Source organism: Syngnathoides biaculeatus, chromosome 8, assembly GCF_019802595.1.
Source record: "Syngnathoides biaculeatus isolate LvHL_M chromosome 8, ASM1980259v1, whole genome shotgun sequence".
Classification (NCBI taxonomy): domain Eukaryota; kingdom Metazoa; phylum Chordata; class Actinopteri; order Syngnathiformes; family Syngnathidae; genus Syngnathoides; species Syngnathoides biaculeatus.
In genome coordinates this window covers 5897000-5913375 of record NC_084647.1, presented here as the reverse complement: position 1 = coordinate 5913375, position 16376 = coordinate 5897000, and the positions used below count along the sequence as shown (strand labels likewise).

The window sequence follows — 16376 nt, the reverse complement described above, 5'->3', positions numbered from 1 at the left end:
AAAAACCTCATTTTTCAACCACTGCATCTCCACCCAAAAGGGGAAATTATAGGAAATAACAATAAAAGGAACAGACCAGAGGGGCCTTGCTAATGGGGGGACTTAAACTTGATCAACCACAAACCTTTAACCCTTGTTTCCTTCGAAGTGTGGATAACGTTTTGCAGAGATTGACTTTGGGAATTCAAGCCACAAATGTGTCGTTGTTTTCCCCCCCTCAGGAGACATTAGTTTATTTCGCACATTTTTTTTTTTTTTTTTGGCAGAGCTTTCCCAATCCGATATGTGTCTGCCGAGGGGGGAGCCAAAAAAAAATTTCAATTTATCTCTCACTATTTTTTTTTTTGGGGGGGGGGGGGGCAACTTGGACATAAAACAAAGCAACAAGCCTGTCCTATAACTTTCCCCATGAGTGGTGCAAAGGAGTCCTTCAACTACCAGCAGCTAGGGTTTGTCACCCTCTGCTTATAATAATAATAATAATAATAATGCATTTTTATGAGCTGACAGACAGTGAACGTGTGGTCTTATCTCCCAGGATTATACAAAAGTTGTCTCTTACTTTCCTCTCAATCAAGCAAAACATGGAAAACGTGTCTGGGAGCATGAATGTGAGGTTGCCTCTCCTCATAGTGTCTGTCTGTCATGTCGGTGAACAACAAAAGTTCTCCGATGATTGTTGCATTTTGAAGTCTGGCTTTGAATAATGACATGTGACTGTTTATAAACTGCTTTTCATTTCTCGAATCATCAAATCACAGCTCAGTGGTTCCCAAAGTCAACCTGGGCCCGGACCCCCAACCTCAACATTCGCCAATAATGTAGTGCTGGACACAGCTCTGCCGTTCTGGTACAAAGAAATATTCCATTTTAGTGGCTCACGTGTTCTCGCTTTTTATTTTTACACAATAAATCTAAACGTGGTTCAACACTGGAAAGGGCAATTCTCACATCATGATTAGCTTCCAGACGATTTTGTGTTTTTTTTGGTCTTCACAACTAATAGAGTTGAAAAGCCCTTCACACTTGTACGTAGTAACGGAGGGAACATAGTATTGGCGAGTTTTGGGAACAGTTCCAACCCCTCGCAGCAAAAAGTGCTGTTTGACTCGTTCCCAAATTGTTGACGGATGGCTTCTGAATGACGGAGTTCGATGAGTTTGTGTCAAGATTGAAGCCAAAAGGATCTTGAACCCATGATTCTTCTTTTCCAGACAATTCATCAGGTCTAAAATAGCGGTCAAAACTTCCCCGCGGTGCTTTCAAATGCAGCTGGATATTTTTGTTCTTTTCTTCAGAAAAATATATTATTATTACTCTGTCTCAGACATTGTGTCGCGGACCCCCTGGAAAGACGTTTTTCACCCCCTGGGGGTCCGTGGACCCCACTTTGGGAACCACTGTCATAGCTTGTAGATTAGACCACCCCAGAGAACACTGTCTTGATCAATATCTCTGAACTCTCTTTACTTGTGCATGAACACACACGAAACTATAAATAATCATAAAATACCAGCAATACATTTACATGTAGCAACTAAACAGAAAACCTGACTGTGAGACAGACCGAGTAGTCTCATGCCCGACCGCAGAGAAAGAAAAGCAATTATGATTCGAACGGGATGTGACTCACGGACCCGAGAAAACAGTATTGTCATATTTGCAGCATTGAGCTAATGGGCTTTTTCAAGGGGCTCTCAAATCAGATGAAAATTGCAAACATATGGTCGAGTGAGCCAAAAAAAAAAAAAAAAAACCGTGGGATTAAGGGAATATTTACATGATCGACCAATTAAACGGAAAAACATGTTTGCTGCCATCTTTGTGCATGCCAGACCAACAATGGGCGAAGACGCGGTGAATGCGCATCCACTTTTGCAGAGATATAAACGGGTTGAGAATTTGACATACCCTGGAATCTCGACGTAACGGACCCCGGATAAAACAGACATGATTATGTGGTCGCCATGTTGAATATGGCAACATTCCGACATAGCTGCCATGATGGCAGAAACTAGAGAGCTCAAATAGCTGGCAGCAGAGTCAACGCGAAGAGGAATACAACACACAAGTATCTGGAATCTGGAACGGTGCAATAATAGTTTTTTCTCAAGCCATTCATCTATGCCAACAGATGTAGAACTAGTTAAGCACTATTCTCCGGGATTCATGAAAGCATCTATGATGAGTACGTCGACAAAATCTATGTAAAGCCCACTAGTGGTAAGTTTGGACAAATTGCAAAACTTCTCAAACATTTCCAAGCCTTTTTAATATTTATTCACAATTACTCTATAGGACATTTTAGTCGATGAAAAAAAAAAAGGTACAGTTGTACGGGTGCATACCCCAAAAACAAAAAAAAATAGCAAATTCCTTCAGACAATACTACGTGAAGTATTCCGAGGTAATAACAAAAACCTCCCATTTCAGACTCAATTTAAAATCCAAAATACAGCCCAGCGTCCCTGATTTTTGTTTGGAGGTCACAATCCCTACAGGGGTGTGAGCAGGAGGCTTGTAGGAAAGTTGCTACACACACACGCGCACAGGTTGAGACTAGCCGGAGGGGTATAGCGAAGCAGCAGGAGGGGACGAGGGCTCCATCAGCAGGCGACATCCCTGGTTAACACTGTACACCAGCAATCTGGATCTCAGTGTGACACGTCTTGCACAGATACAGTTCACCTCCATGGCATTTGCATAAAATAGATTTGCTGGGAGAGAGTAAGAGAGATGAAGAGAGTTTTGTCTGTGGCGTTTCCCATTTGCTTTCCAACTCCGCTCAGTTGTGCTCCCTTTGCTTCCGTGTCCCTCACCTTCCCCCCCCCCCCCCCGCACTGGTGTCCATCCGGCTTGTCTTTCTTTCCTTCCATCCTTTGCTCTGACCAAATTATCTTATGTCCTCCTCCTCCCCCCCCCTCCTCCTTTTTTTTTTATTATTTTTCATTTTTTTTACTTTAAGAAATGCGGTCAACCTGGCCGTGCTCAAGCTCAACGAGCAGGGCCTGTTGGACAAATTGAAAAACAAGTGGTGGTATGACAAAGGAGAATGTGGCAGCGGGGGAGGGGATTCCAAGGTTAGCCCTCTCTGTCTGCCCCTCCCACCCTGAGGGAACGGGGGTGCGGGGGGAGGGGGGGGGGCTATCACCGGCTGGGGGAGCCTGCGATGGTCCGTCCCACCCCCCCAACCCCGGGAGAGTAATGCAAGCATCTACCCTGCTGAAGAGTTCAGGCAAAAGGGCAAAAGCGAGCCTCCGAAACCTCCTGAAAAACCTTCTGCTTCGGATCTTGACTCAAGGTCACAGCGGTTGTCAAAGGTGTACACCTTTCTTCAAATGTAAAGGTTCAGACCTTTGACGCAGATAGAACACTCGAGCTTATCAAAAGATAAACATTTCTCATCAGATGACAGTACCGACACATATTTGAAACTTTTTTTTTTTTTTAATCCCCAAAAGTAAAAAGCAAGGTGATGAGGAGGTTCTGTGCTGAAAAGATTCAAGAGGACAATTCTCAAAAACTGTCAAGGCAGGAATGTTCGCCCCCTAGTGGTGCTCTGGGTGAGATGCCGACAACAAATGAGAGGAAAGTTGGAAGTACCAAATCCTTTAAGGCTTAAGTTGACATTTCTGCTTCCGCAGTTAAAAAGGAACCTTGAAGCATATCATAGACGATATCCGCAAAATTGTTTCGCTCAGAAGTCAATTTTCCACTCGCTGGATAAATAATTAATAGTGGCAAAGTGAAATTAAATGATAAAATACCCAATTGCTTTGTGTTTAGTATTTCAAAATATTTTAAATACATTTTGTGAGTACAATATTCCAAACCAACTTTTGAATTATGCTAAAATATTGCTTTTCCGGGACGTATATGCCACCTAAAGACAGACAGAGACCAATCACATCAAATTATAGCCAGAGTAATGAGAAAAATACTAATAAAAAGCAGAATTGTGGATAATAATGATAGCGAAATGTGCTGTTACCATAATACGAAGTCACAAAAGCAAAATACACTCCAAACTTCATTTAGGTGTGAATCCTTTTAAACGGGAGAGAATAATTCAGAGAATAATTATAGTAGTATGTCATATCATTACTGTATAAAAGGTACAACAGTAGAATTGTACTCGTATATTTGTCCAGGGCGGCACGGTAGATCAGCTAGGAAAGCACTGGCCTCACAATTCTGAGGTCCGGGGTTCGATTCCGGGCCCGCCTGTGTGGAGATTCATGCATGTTCTCCCCGTGCCCCCCCCCCCCCCCACATCCCAAAAACATGCAACATGAATTGGAAATTCTAAAATTGCCCCTAGGCGTGATTGTGAGTGCGACTGTATATCTCGATGTGCCCTGCAATTGGCCGGCGACCAGTTCAGGGTGTCCCCCGCCTCCTGCCCGCTGACAGCTGGGATAGGCTCCGGCACTCCCCGCGACCCTCGTGAGGATAAGCGGCAAAGAAAATGGATAGATGGATATCAGTCTAGGTGAGAAATATTGAACTACCGAGTCTTTGACGGAGCCCAGTTGCATAGCGTTAAATTATTTGACACACCCGCAAGCCGACGGCGACTTAATGTGCATTTTAATCGTTTAAAATGATTGCTGAATGCCGCCACGGAGTAAAAACACGCGCGAGGGAAAGGGCAGACCTTCGTAAGGTTGGCTGAATATTCCTGACTTGAGAGTCTTTGCGTGTGTTTTGCTAAAGTAGCAGCCGGGGTAGTATGGTTGCGTTACGTGAAGTGACAAAGGTGGGTCCCACTCATATGTCTGTAGCTCGTGTAGCTCCGCTGCGACCCGCCCCCCCCCCCCACCCCCAGCCCCTCTTCAACGAGGATACACACATGTACTCAGTGGGATCCACGCTAGGTCACTTGGTCTCATTCTGATTCTGAAGTACTTGTTAACAATGTGACTGAGATGTGCAATGCATATGTGAAACTCGTTCAATAACATAAAATAACATGACCTATGATGTTATTTATGTTATTTTTACACGCAAAGAACCCCGGTAAACCTTGCCGTTTTGAAACTGAGCGAAGCGGGCGTCTTAGACAAACTGAAAAACAAATGGTGGTATGACAAGGGAGAATGTGGACCCAAGGACTCTGGAAGTAAGGTCAGTCTCACGCTGCTACAGCCCAGAATGCTAGCCTGAAACTTTCATCCTCAACATGCTCCAGATTACTGCAACTACTGTCATAGCAACAACACTGTTTTGCTTTATCATCCAAAAAATACATATATACATATTTATAATCTGCTCGACATCGGAGGGACTATGAATTTTGAACATCATCGCATATGACGTTGAATTACATTTAGCTAAAAGCATCGAATATCTAAAGACAGATAATGACTTTCTGTTCAGTTTCTGTGGCAAACTCATCCTCATTGCACTTGGCGTCACAAATATAATATCGCTTACTATATCATTAGATTATGATCACATTTATGTCTCCTTGTTGTATTTCAAAAAGCGCCAACGAGCACAGGATGTAGAAGCACACCAAATTGGGTGCCATTGTTCATTTCAAAGTGATACAAATACTATATATTATATTCAGAAAGGAGCACCAAAGAGTTCTATTTTCAAACGCGTGTGCATCTGGTCTCCAAAACGTGTCGTACAAAAAACAAAATTCAATTCTTGACAGAGCTCGTGCACTTAAGTCACCGAAGTCACGTGACTGGCCATATTGACGGTCTAGCAAACAAAGCATTGCTCAATGCTAAGTCGATTGGAGATGGCCCGAAAATATGTCTTATAGCACGACGCCCAGAGTTTTGTCCGATACCGTTAAACATTTAGAAGGTGACAATAAACAAAAATGAGAGACACTTGGCATAGAGGACCCGTATTTAATCCCGATAAGAAATTGACTACACATGGATCTGGTGAGTAAATCGTCGAGATTTACACGGAAAAGTCTAGACGCATACAAATACTTCGTTGCTGGATCTGTTCTCAATCAAGTATAAATCCACATAATGATGGAGCCACTAAGATTTTTTCAATGTAAATACCAATATTTAAATAAATGACCCCTGGTTTTACACAAATTCGCATTCATTAACTATGATTGGGAAAAAAAAAAAAAAAAAAAGACAGCGAGTCGGCTCCTCCGTGCACGAAGCGTGTTGCGGCCACACATTAAACTTCGGTAAACCTGCCCGTGACAAACTTTTTTTTTTTTTTTTTAAATATGCTTTGTTCTCAAATGAGTCCAATGCGTATTTAAAAAAAGAAAATAAACCGCTGGGATTGGCTTTAACCCCCGTACACAGAAGCGTGTTGCAGCCACACGTAAACATCACGGTGACCGACAGTTTAATTTCTTTTTTTAAATATGCACTGGCCTCATTTGAGAACAATGCTTATTAAAAAAATAAATAAAAAAAATGTCTGTCGGGGAAAGGTTTACCGAACCTTAACGTGTGGCCGCAACACGCTTCCGTGTATGATGGAGACACATTGTTCTCAAATGAGCCAACTTGGCATTATAAATACTTCTTGGGAATTTGAGATTGAGAAGGATAGTTCCTACCTGAAACGAAGTAATCGCTACACGGTCGCGTGTATTTTGGTTGGGCACCAGCCATCCCGTTTAATTGCCCAAATCCATCGATCTTTTCTCGTCTTTTCAGCTGGTATTCCATAGAATGATCTCTTTGAATATCTATCTCGTCTGTTGTAACAACGCACAGCACAACGAGTCTCGGGCATTGTGAATATTCTGCTCCGGTTCGATGTCCCCCACACAGTCGAGCAGCTCTTTTTGATCGGCAATACGGCGCCGTGAAAATGGCGACGGACGTGCACGAGCTCTATACGTGTGGTCTGTTGTAAACAACCAATGTTGATTCTTTGCATTGCATCCTTGCTTTAATATGACCACCAAAGTTAACTGTTATGGTTTCTGGTGGAAATTTGGGGAAAAAAAACATTGACCCACAGAATAGAATATGAATATATCATTGCAACAAGAAGTTCATACCAAGGATTCGACTTCAATTAGCTGAAACGTAACGATCCAAAGTGCTATGGACTTTTGGAAAGTGCAGTAAAATGTCTTTGTTGCTAAAATAAATGCTGGCTGTCATCCGTTTAAAGGGCCACTAATTTAGCTGCTCTGACACGCCGACGTCGTCGGCTACGTACACGTACGCAGAACTGGTTTGAGCAGTAAAAGTAGCACCGCTAACCGTAATTGTAGATGCAGAACGTAGTCGGAAACGTTGCTGATGAGGCAAATGACAAATGCAGAAATCATTCCAGATGCATGCTATGTTTACAGCTTATTCATTGACTGGAAATGGATCACAATTGAAGGTGTCTAACCCCCAGTTCTTTCTTATCTCTCTCTCTCTCGCTCTCTCTCCTCATCCCCAATACTTTTTCTTTTTATTTTCTGTTACTCTCTCCATCTCACCTTGATTTTTGACCTCAACATTTTTCCTGTTCTTACCTTTCGTTCCCTCTTAACGTCCATCAAAAACATCCCCCATTGGCTTCGACGTCACCCCCCACCTCTTTCCCGACACAACTCCCCCCATCCCGCTCTCCACAGGACAAGTCGTCTCAGGCCTTGAGTCTGTCTAACGTGGCCGGGGTCTTCTACATCCTCGTGGGCGGCCTGGGCCTCGCCATGCTTGTGGCGCTGGTCGAGTTCTGCTACAAGTCGCGGGCCGAAGCCAAGCGCATGAAGGTGGACCTTAGTCCCCCCCACTGCCCCAGCCCCTCCCCCAGCACCCAGAATCTAGCCACTTATAGGGAGGGGTACAACGTGTACGGCTCCGAGGGGGTCAAGATCTAGGGGTAGGATTTAGAGGCTGCCGTCTAGGTGGGGTCATGATGGTGGTGGTGGTGGTCATTATGGTGGTGCTGTAGTTTGTTGTTTATGTTCATGCCAGAGGCTGCCATTGCGGGACCGTGTTCGTCATGTGGTCATGAGTACATACGGTCAAGCATTGTGGAACCAATGCTGGGGTTTTTTTTTTTTAACACAAAAACTTATTTGGGATATGTTTATCATTGGCCTAAAATTCAAAGCATTTTTCGCTTGCGGTTATCCTGCTGCTAGATTTGGTTCCACAGTCTTTGGCTGAAAAATAATGACGAAAATGATGATGACATGACATTGATGGTGACGCTCAGAGGTCATGATAACTGCATTGTACTCTGAGTTAATAAGTAACAGAACAATAGGGCAGGGATGCACAGACGAAACACTCGAATCGACCCACCTCACTCGGAGGCAGCAAAACTGTGATTTCTCCCAGCGAACCGGTGAACAAATATACGTACTAATTAGATTCCGCAAGTCTCCCTGAAACATCTTCCCCATTCACAATTCCAGACAATTTGGTGCTTTTAATTAACCTCACACTCATTGTCCTGGAATGTAGGAGGACGATGGAGAAAATCCACACGAGCTCCACGAGACCACGTTGCGAAATCTCGATTTTGAGACTACGCATTGTTTCTTTACACGACTTCTTTACCGTTTTAAAGACCGTTTCTCACAGATTTCCTCATTGAAATGTGACGGCTTCCAGCCACAAATTAATTATCTTCAGTGTAGACACCAGCTTTCATCGGCGATTTTCTCACTTTCACCACTAATGTGATAGAAATCACACCAAGGAAGCCCGTGTGCGATATTCTTCCCGTTTTAAACAACTCCACGCACGCCATGTCAAAATACGAAAAGGTACATTAAAACAGGCAAGCGACGATGGCAACGTTTCACAATATGACAACGTACATTTACTCACATGCGGTATACAAACATGGAAATTGTAGCTGTGCATCCCTGCTGCTGGAGGACGAAAATGTGTTTTCACGCCATAATCCAACCGGGACAACTTGAAAACTGCCCAGTGTCGCTCCAGGGAATTAAATGATCAACATAGCGTACGCTTCATGCAGCACAGCTACCTTATGACGTTCAAATTGCTTTTTGAAAATGTACTTGAAAAAAAAGTAAAGACTGAATGAAGTCAAATAAACGCACTGATTTGAGTGCACAGATGAAGTGACCTCATTCGGGCTGTGGTAGAGGGGCCCATATTTTGGCCATTTGGGCCTCCATAGAGTGACTCCGTAACATGGATTTAGTATAAAAATGTCAATTTAATTTCAAGAAACACATCGGTTTTGTCATACCCGTGCCCAGAAAAGGCCCCACAGAGAGTTTAACTCATTTTGGGGGGGATCTGCTTTCTCTATATTTGTTGAAGACGGCCCCCTTTTTTCTGATGAATTGTCTCCACGTGGAAGGCCAAACCTTCACTACTTGTTATGTTGACGGAGATCGTCGCTAGAAAGCAGACAAGCTTCAGAAATTGGAATCACCTTATTTTAGGCCCACGTCAGAAAAACGTCTGGAGCTGAAAAATTCGTGGACGATTTTTTTTTTTTAATCGTATTTCAAGTGTTAATGCAGCACCAAAGAACCGAGATTAGAAAAACGTTCATTTGGTCAAATATGAGCCCTTTAAAGACACAGCTTGCACAAAAACATCATGGGGTAGCCCGTCCATGTGAAGTGCCCCCCCTACTCTGAGCAGTGTAGTCACATACTCCCCTCTCTATAAATCGGAATCCTTGAAATCAAATTTCACTTTCCCCGTTTTCCTTTGTCCTTCTGAAATCCTCACCTTTCAAAGATTCTCCCTATTATATGACCACCTGCCCAGTTTTGGACTCACGTAACGCCACCCCTGTCAAACTCCCTCCACGTAACCCGAAACTGCACGATCACCATAAAATGCAGATGTCGCCGATACAGAATTTCCTTCTGTCTTGGTCTACTTGTCGCATGCTTCTACGTCGTCGGCATTTTGATGCGGTGCTGCCCCTTCCGTGTCACACACCGTTTGTGGGTGCATTCACACTCGGAATTGCCGCATTTCATGGATTCATTCCCCCACACCCCTCCCAAAATGTGGAGCACCAGCTGAGTGCTTCTCAAATACAAATTCCTCATTAATTATTGGTACACATTAGTCAACGTTTGATTTCAAACATCGATAAAGCTTTCCATGACGGGATTTATCGGAAAAGCTTCAATCACGGTCAATGTTGAGCATTAATTATTTGAAATTATGCCAACAATTACCGTGATTCCCGGCCTACAGAGCGGACCTGGTTACAAGCCTCACTGAGTAGATTTGTAAAGGAAATACCATTTGGTACATACATACACATAGTGCACACTTTGAAACCCACTTTGAAACACGAGATATTTACAAAGAAAGACAGTACACAGAAAGTTTAACGGTAGCACCTTGCTAATCCTAACGCTAGCGCCACGCTAGTTAGCATCACGCTAAAGCTAGTGCTAACACCAACAGGGCCAGTTAAAATAAAACTTACTGTTAAATATCACTGAGACACGCCAGTAACACAACAGCAACACGCTAGCGCAGCGCTAACAGGGCCGGTAAAAGTCACTTCCTCAGCACATATATTCCATCGGTCTCATTCTTACCTTTTCCGCTCGAGTGCCCCCTTGGGGCAGTTGGGAAAAAAATGCACAAATTAGCCGCATCACCGTGTGAAAAAAGTCACGGCCTGTAGGCCGGAAATTACGGTAACTACATTCTTCAAATGCTGAACAAACGGTTGTTTGTTTTTATGCGAGTAAACTGAAAATGAACCTCTGTTGGTGGCTCATTAGCACAGTCAAGGTCGCTGGTCTGATTTATTACATTTGTGTCGCCACAGAATTCCATTTTGTTACCTCCCAAATAAACGATGGTATCGCACAGCATGGATTTCGCATTGACGTTCTACTTTTAAATAGAAAAACAACTTCCCAAACTAAACCGGGCGAACCCGTTTCGAGCTGAGCCGATGTGACTGCACCTGCACAACATTGTACTTACTTGCATACTTGTGTGCGTGTACCTCGTAAAATGTGTGAAGACCCGCGCATGAATACGTCAAATGCATGCATGCGTCTCGTTTGAAGAAACGGGTGCACGTATGGTCCAGTTTTTATGTACAAACGGGATTTCCTTCACACAAAATTCGACCAACCTCTGTCCTGCATTTCCTCATCCAGCTGTCTTTTTCTGAAGCCATGCGGAACAAGGCCCGTCTGTCCATCACAGGAAGCGTGGGGGAGAACGGCCGCGTTCTGACGCCGGACTGCCCCAAAGCCGTGCACGCTGGCCACGCCACCCTCCGACACCCTGGCCTTGCAGTGGTCTCTTCCGGACTGCCCTGAAAACCAAAAAAAGATCCGCTGTGCCTTAGTGACACGCCAACATGCAGACTCTGACATTGAAGGATCACGTCCATATTCAAGATTTTTTTTTTTTCCCCCTGATATGCCATACATTTTTACATCTTTTCCTGCTGCCTCTGACTTGTTTAACTTGAGAAGGTGAAATCGTGGAAATAGGAAAGCGTGTACTGAACATTGCTTCTAGGTGGCGCTGGCAAACTTTTTTTCTTCTTTTTTCTTAGTTTTGGGGGATACAACCAGACACACTGACACATACTAAAGCGCTGAGCTGTAACTACCATCGAGATGATGAAGGAAAAACCTCCCATCGTGTCTTCGACGGACAGTCAACACCATTTCTCGACAACGCCTTATAATGACAAACATTTTTATGTTGATCACAACGCCACCCCTGTCATCGTCTTGCCTGCAAAGTGCCAGGTGTTTCCTCTTCTTAGAAGACCACAAAACTGTAAGCCTGATCTTTTTGGACAAGCGGACTTTGCCATTGAAATTTAAGAATGAAAGGCTAAGCTTTCTTACAACCTCGCGCAGAATGAGTTCGAACCCCCAGACGGCAGGGCAGACAGCTACTATGGAAAAAAAACAAAAAAAACAAAAACAAAAAAAATCCTCCACATTGTTGTACGTGTGGCATACGCCGGCCATAGGATACACGTGGATTTGTAACGTATCAGTAGTCTTTCACCAATAGCTTAATGACCTAGAAATATTAAAATGATTTTTTTTTTTTGCTGCAAAACAATGTTGAGGGTTCGGTTGTTTGTATAGAGATGAGAATTAAAAAGTAAAACACAGCAGAGATATTAAATGACCAAAATAAGACTCAAGAGCGGGGCCTGCTGGATGTTTGCAAATGGCCGAAACAAATACAAATTTGATCCACAAATTTTTAAATGTAGCTGTTTATGAAAACTGTTCTGACCAATCAAGTCACGAGCACTTTTGGGCTAGGGGCTTCCGGTAAGTAGAGTGCGATGAGCAAAACTCGACAACTCGGCCAGTGAAATAATCTATGTCCAATCCAGTGGCTACTGTCTTTGGAGACCCAAAGTTCTTATACAGGGAGTCCTCGGGTTAAGACGGTCTCGACATAAGACGTTTTGACTTTACAACGCCCGTCTCTGTCCGCCATTTTTCTCTGGGTAATGTTTGTCAACGGGGGTATCTTCGCATTTTTCGCCCTCCTTTTTGAGACATTATCGCCCCAAAGAAGAAAGCTGTGTCTTTTAGCAATGCTTCTGCAGCCAAAATAAAAACCATTACCATGGAAACGAAGCTGAAGATCATAAAAAGATTGGAGAAAGGAGAGACGTTAACACCACCGAGGCTTCAATCAGTCGACCGTGGTGACAATTATTAAAGACAACGCCCGTATTTTAGCGCATGTGAAGGGTTCCGTTCCTATGTCGGATCCAATGATCACAAAACAAGGTTCTTTGACACTTGTCGAGATGGAGAGGATTGAGGACCAGGTTCCTTTGCGTTATCTAAGCACAGCCTCCCCTTCTTCTTCTCCTCCATCCACCTCTCAGCAGTAATGCTAAGTACGTCATCTGGTTTATTTCAATATATTTGTTTTTTATACAGAGTATTTTGATGCAAATTCTGACTTTAATGGTGGAATCCGGCTTAAATCGAAATTCGAGTTATTCGAGAGGCTTGAGGACCAGGTTCCTTTGCAATAGCTAAGCACAGCCCCCCCTTCTTCTTCTCCGTCCACTTCTCAGCAGTAATGCTAAGCAAATCATGTCGTTTCTTTCAATATATTTGTTTTTTTATACAAAGTATTTTGATGTAAATTCTGACTTTAATGCTGGAATCCGACTTAAGTCGAAACTCGAGTTAAGCCGGTAATCTAGGAACGGATCTCAGTCGTGGACCGAAGACTCCCTGTATTCAGAGGCAGAGAAGCCCTTCATAAACAGGGCGATCTGGACAAATTGTCCTGTTGCGTGACATGTTCTCACCCTTGGTCTTATATCACGATGCTAAACGGCGACATGTTGCCATTACAACTGTCAAGTAGTTTAACAGAAGGTTTGAGCGACCAGTACCTGGTACTGGTTTTCAAGTAATACTTAAAATCATCATTTCCTTGTTCCCCTCTAATCTTGCCACCCGAGAAGTGTTTTCAGAATCATCAGGAATGGGAATTGTGAATGGATTACCAATAGAACGCTAAAATCTATCGTATCTATTAATTTGTAAGAATGTCACGCTAGCTAAAAGGACAAATCCAACTTTGCACATTTGCAAACAACCGCGGGTCCCAATGTCGTCGCCCGGGTTGCAAACCAGTCACCTATAATGTGAAAGCTCCGATTAACCTGAATCGTGTCTCGGGTAATTACAAAAAAAAAAAAAAAAAAAAAAGGCAGTTGAAAGTGTTATGAAAATATCACGTCGGAAAGGCTTGCTTTTTAAAACTGTTGTAAATAACGTGTAGCGAAACTCACAGTCTTTTTTAAAACATCTTAGATAATTCATTGCAATAATGGGGTTAAACTGAAATTGCCACTACTTGTAATTAAAATGATTTTTTTATAAATCTACATATTATAGATGTAAATATATAAATATATATATATATATACAAAAACAAATATATATGTCGAAAGAGCTCTATAGAATATGATTCAGATTGTCAGAGGCCATGGCATACACTTTATTACGTGGCTTTTTTTTTTTGTTTGTTTGGGTTTTTTTTGAAAAATTAACATTATCAATAATATGCCAGTCTTTGTATGACACACCCAACACTGTACGCGCATCTGGCACCCCCACATATACGGTACACCGAGATGCACGTCCAAAAAGAATGAATTTTTGATATTATCTGTGAGCTCCTCGTGGACCCTGCACCATTTTCAGTTGTTTTTAACCCCAGATTGAGACGTTGGTGACGGGCCGCTGAAGACCGAAAACTCCAAAGTTTCAACGGCGGGATCAACGAGGGCTCGGAGAGAATAAGCCACAGTGACGAGTCTGCGGCGTTCGGGGCGTGTAGCATTTGTGTTCATCGAACGCCCCCTCAAAGCGAGGCCGGCGGCAAACGTGAACCCGAGACGAGCTCACGCTGTCGGATTTATCGCTTGTGGACATACCGACCCAAATTCGCCCTTCCAGGCATTGGCTGATGTTGACCTGCTGATGTGAAATAAACGTGTATTAAAAGTTGATTGCATAAGAGTCGCATGGCACCCCTCATGCTCATTGAAATGATACATTTGGGATTAAAATAAACAAAAATGGCTCACATTTATTTTGTAATGAAGATTTAGGATTCTCTGCCACACGGGAGAAATAAAGATTTACCCTGGAAGGATTTCAGTGTTTTTGAACAAAAAAATAATAATAATTCCACATTGTCATTATGCACGACATCAAAAGGCTATGTTTTTTTTTTTCATGCATAATTGGTGTGATTGTCAGCAAATAATAATGTTGGCCATATCAAAATTCAAATCAATCTCAGACCTCTCTCTAATTGAATAATTGATAATTCCATGATTTCATGCTAGTATAAACGAGCGTAATAATCCATTTCACTATTATTGATTGTTATTCCCATCCATAGCAATTATAATATTTTGAAAAATATACCCAAATACGCCCAATTGACTGGCAAATATCCGGCGTAGCAAACGACACGGCTGTGGGTTAGACCGGACGAGAGCAGCCCAGCAGATCGGCAGATCACACAAAAATCAGTACAGGGATGCCTCGACCACAATCCGTCCCAGAAAATGGTTCGAGAAGTGATTTGTTCGAAAACTGAATCGATGTTTCCCATTAGAATGAATGGAAAAAGAAATAATGCGTTCCAGGCCAAAAAAATGTGGCTTTTTAAAGCATTGTTTTTAGCTTTTCCTAATAATAAACTGCATAGTAGAATTACATGTATATTTAAGATACTTCATATAATGAAATAATTTCAGAAATATTTATTTTTTGCTTAAAATGTATGCTTTATTAGTAGAGTACGCTAGGCTGGGAGTGCATTGCCATATCTGTAGCGACTCAGCCTGCAGCCTTGTAAACTTTTTTATGAACAAAAGCGGAGAATAACTTTAAAGAAGCAACTTGCCTTTTTTGGAGCCATGATTGGGGGTTAATACGGTACAAAAAGACAGACCTTTACAATAAATATGATACAGTATTTATTGATACTATATAGAAAGGCTCATCCATTTCATCCTTCAATTACAAAAAAAAAAGGTGTCTGCTGGGATGATAACATGTCGGGAGAAGTTTCTTAAGTTTTTGCCTTTACATTTTTTTTAATACTAAACATAAAAACATGGACATTTTCTTTGTGTGTTTATTCATCTGCACCAATCAGCCTGTAAGGCCACGTTAACATGCTGCAGAAGGGATGTTACTCATCTTAATGATGAAATGATTGACATTTCAAACTCTATACCAGAATTCCCACGCCATGAAAAACAAGCAAGTCAAACAAAAAAAAGCAAATACAGTATAATTATTTTATTGAATCATTATAGACTGAATAAGAGAAGTGTGTGCAGCAAGTGCCCAAATTGAAACTGACATTGAAACACGAGATATTTACAAAGAAAGACGGTACACAGAGTTTAACGCTAGCGCCGCCGCGCTAACACGGCCGGTTAAAAAAAAAAAAAAAAACATAGAGGTAAAAATTGCTGAGACACGGCAGTAACTTGCTAGCGCAGCGCTAACAGGGCCGGACCGGTAAAAGTCACTTCCTCTGCACATATATTCGGTCTCACTCTTACCTTTTCCTCTCGAGTGCCCCCTCATGGACGTTAGAAAAAATGCACAAATTACCCGCATCACCGCATAAACCGCAGGGTTGAAAGTGTGCGGAAAAAAGTCGCGGCTCACAGGCTGGAAATTACGGCACTTACCTGTGTGTGAACACATTCAAATGAAGGACCCTACAGCACGAAGATGGCGCTCAAGAAAACGAAAAATGATGTCATTTCCATATCAGTCAGTTTTAGAACAATCTGTAAATAACTTGTTGCTGTGGGAACGCCCCTTCAAGGTCACAAAAATCAATATAAAATATATTCTGTAGTCATTCAGTGTCGGATGGGCCTGAATTAGTCGTGCCGTATGCTGA

General features: G+C 42.5%; 1 protein-coding gene and 1 long non-coding RNA gene across 5 annotated transcripts in view; one reads left to right on the top strand and one right to left on the bottom strand.

Moving 5' to 3' along the window:
* The window catches only part of gria4a (glutamate receptor, ionotropic, AMPA 4a), a 115624-nt gene extending 104379 nt beyond the window's left edge, over positions 1-11245 (top strand). The window contains exons 16-18 of one of the 2 annotated variants that reach the window (XM_061826797.1): positions 5013-5127; positions 7580-7717; positions 11081-11245. In XM_061826797.1, coding sequence (XP_061682781.1) covers positions 5013-5127; positions 7580-7717; positions 11081-11245 — 418 coding nt within the window. Of the gene's footprint in view, positions 1-2965; positions 3081-5012; positions 5128-7579; positions 7718-11080 lie in introns of both variants that reach the window. The other variant, XM_061826796.1, reaches the window with a different exon arrangement.
* The window catches only part of LOC133504504 (uncharacterized), a 179173-nt gene that overhangs the window by 161073 nt on the left and 1724 nt on the right, over positions 1-16376 (bottom strand). For 2 of the 3 annotated variants that reach the window (XR_009795995.1, XR_009795996.1), the window contains exon 2: positions 11056-11241. This is a non-coding gene — a long non-coding RNA (uncharacterized LOC133504504). Of the gene's footprint in view, positions 1-584; positions 2718-11055; positions 11242-16376 lie in introns of those variants that run through there. The other variant, XR_009795997.1, reaches the window with a different exon arrangement.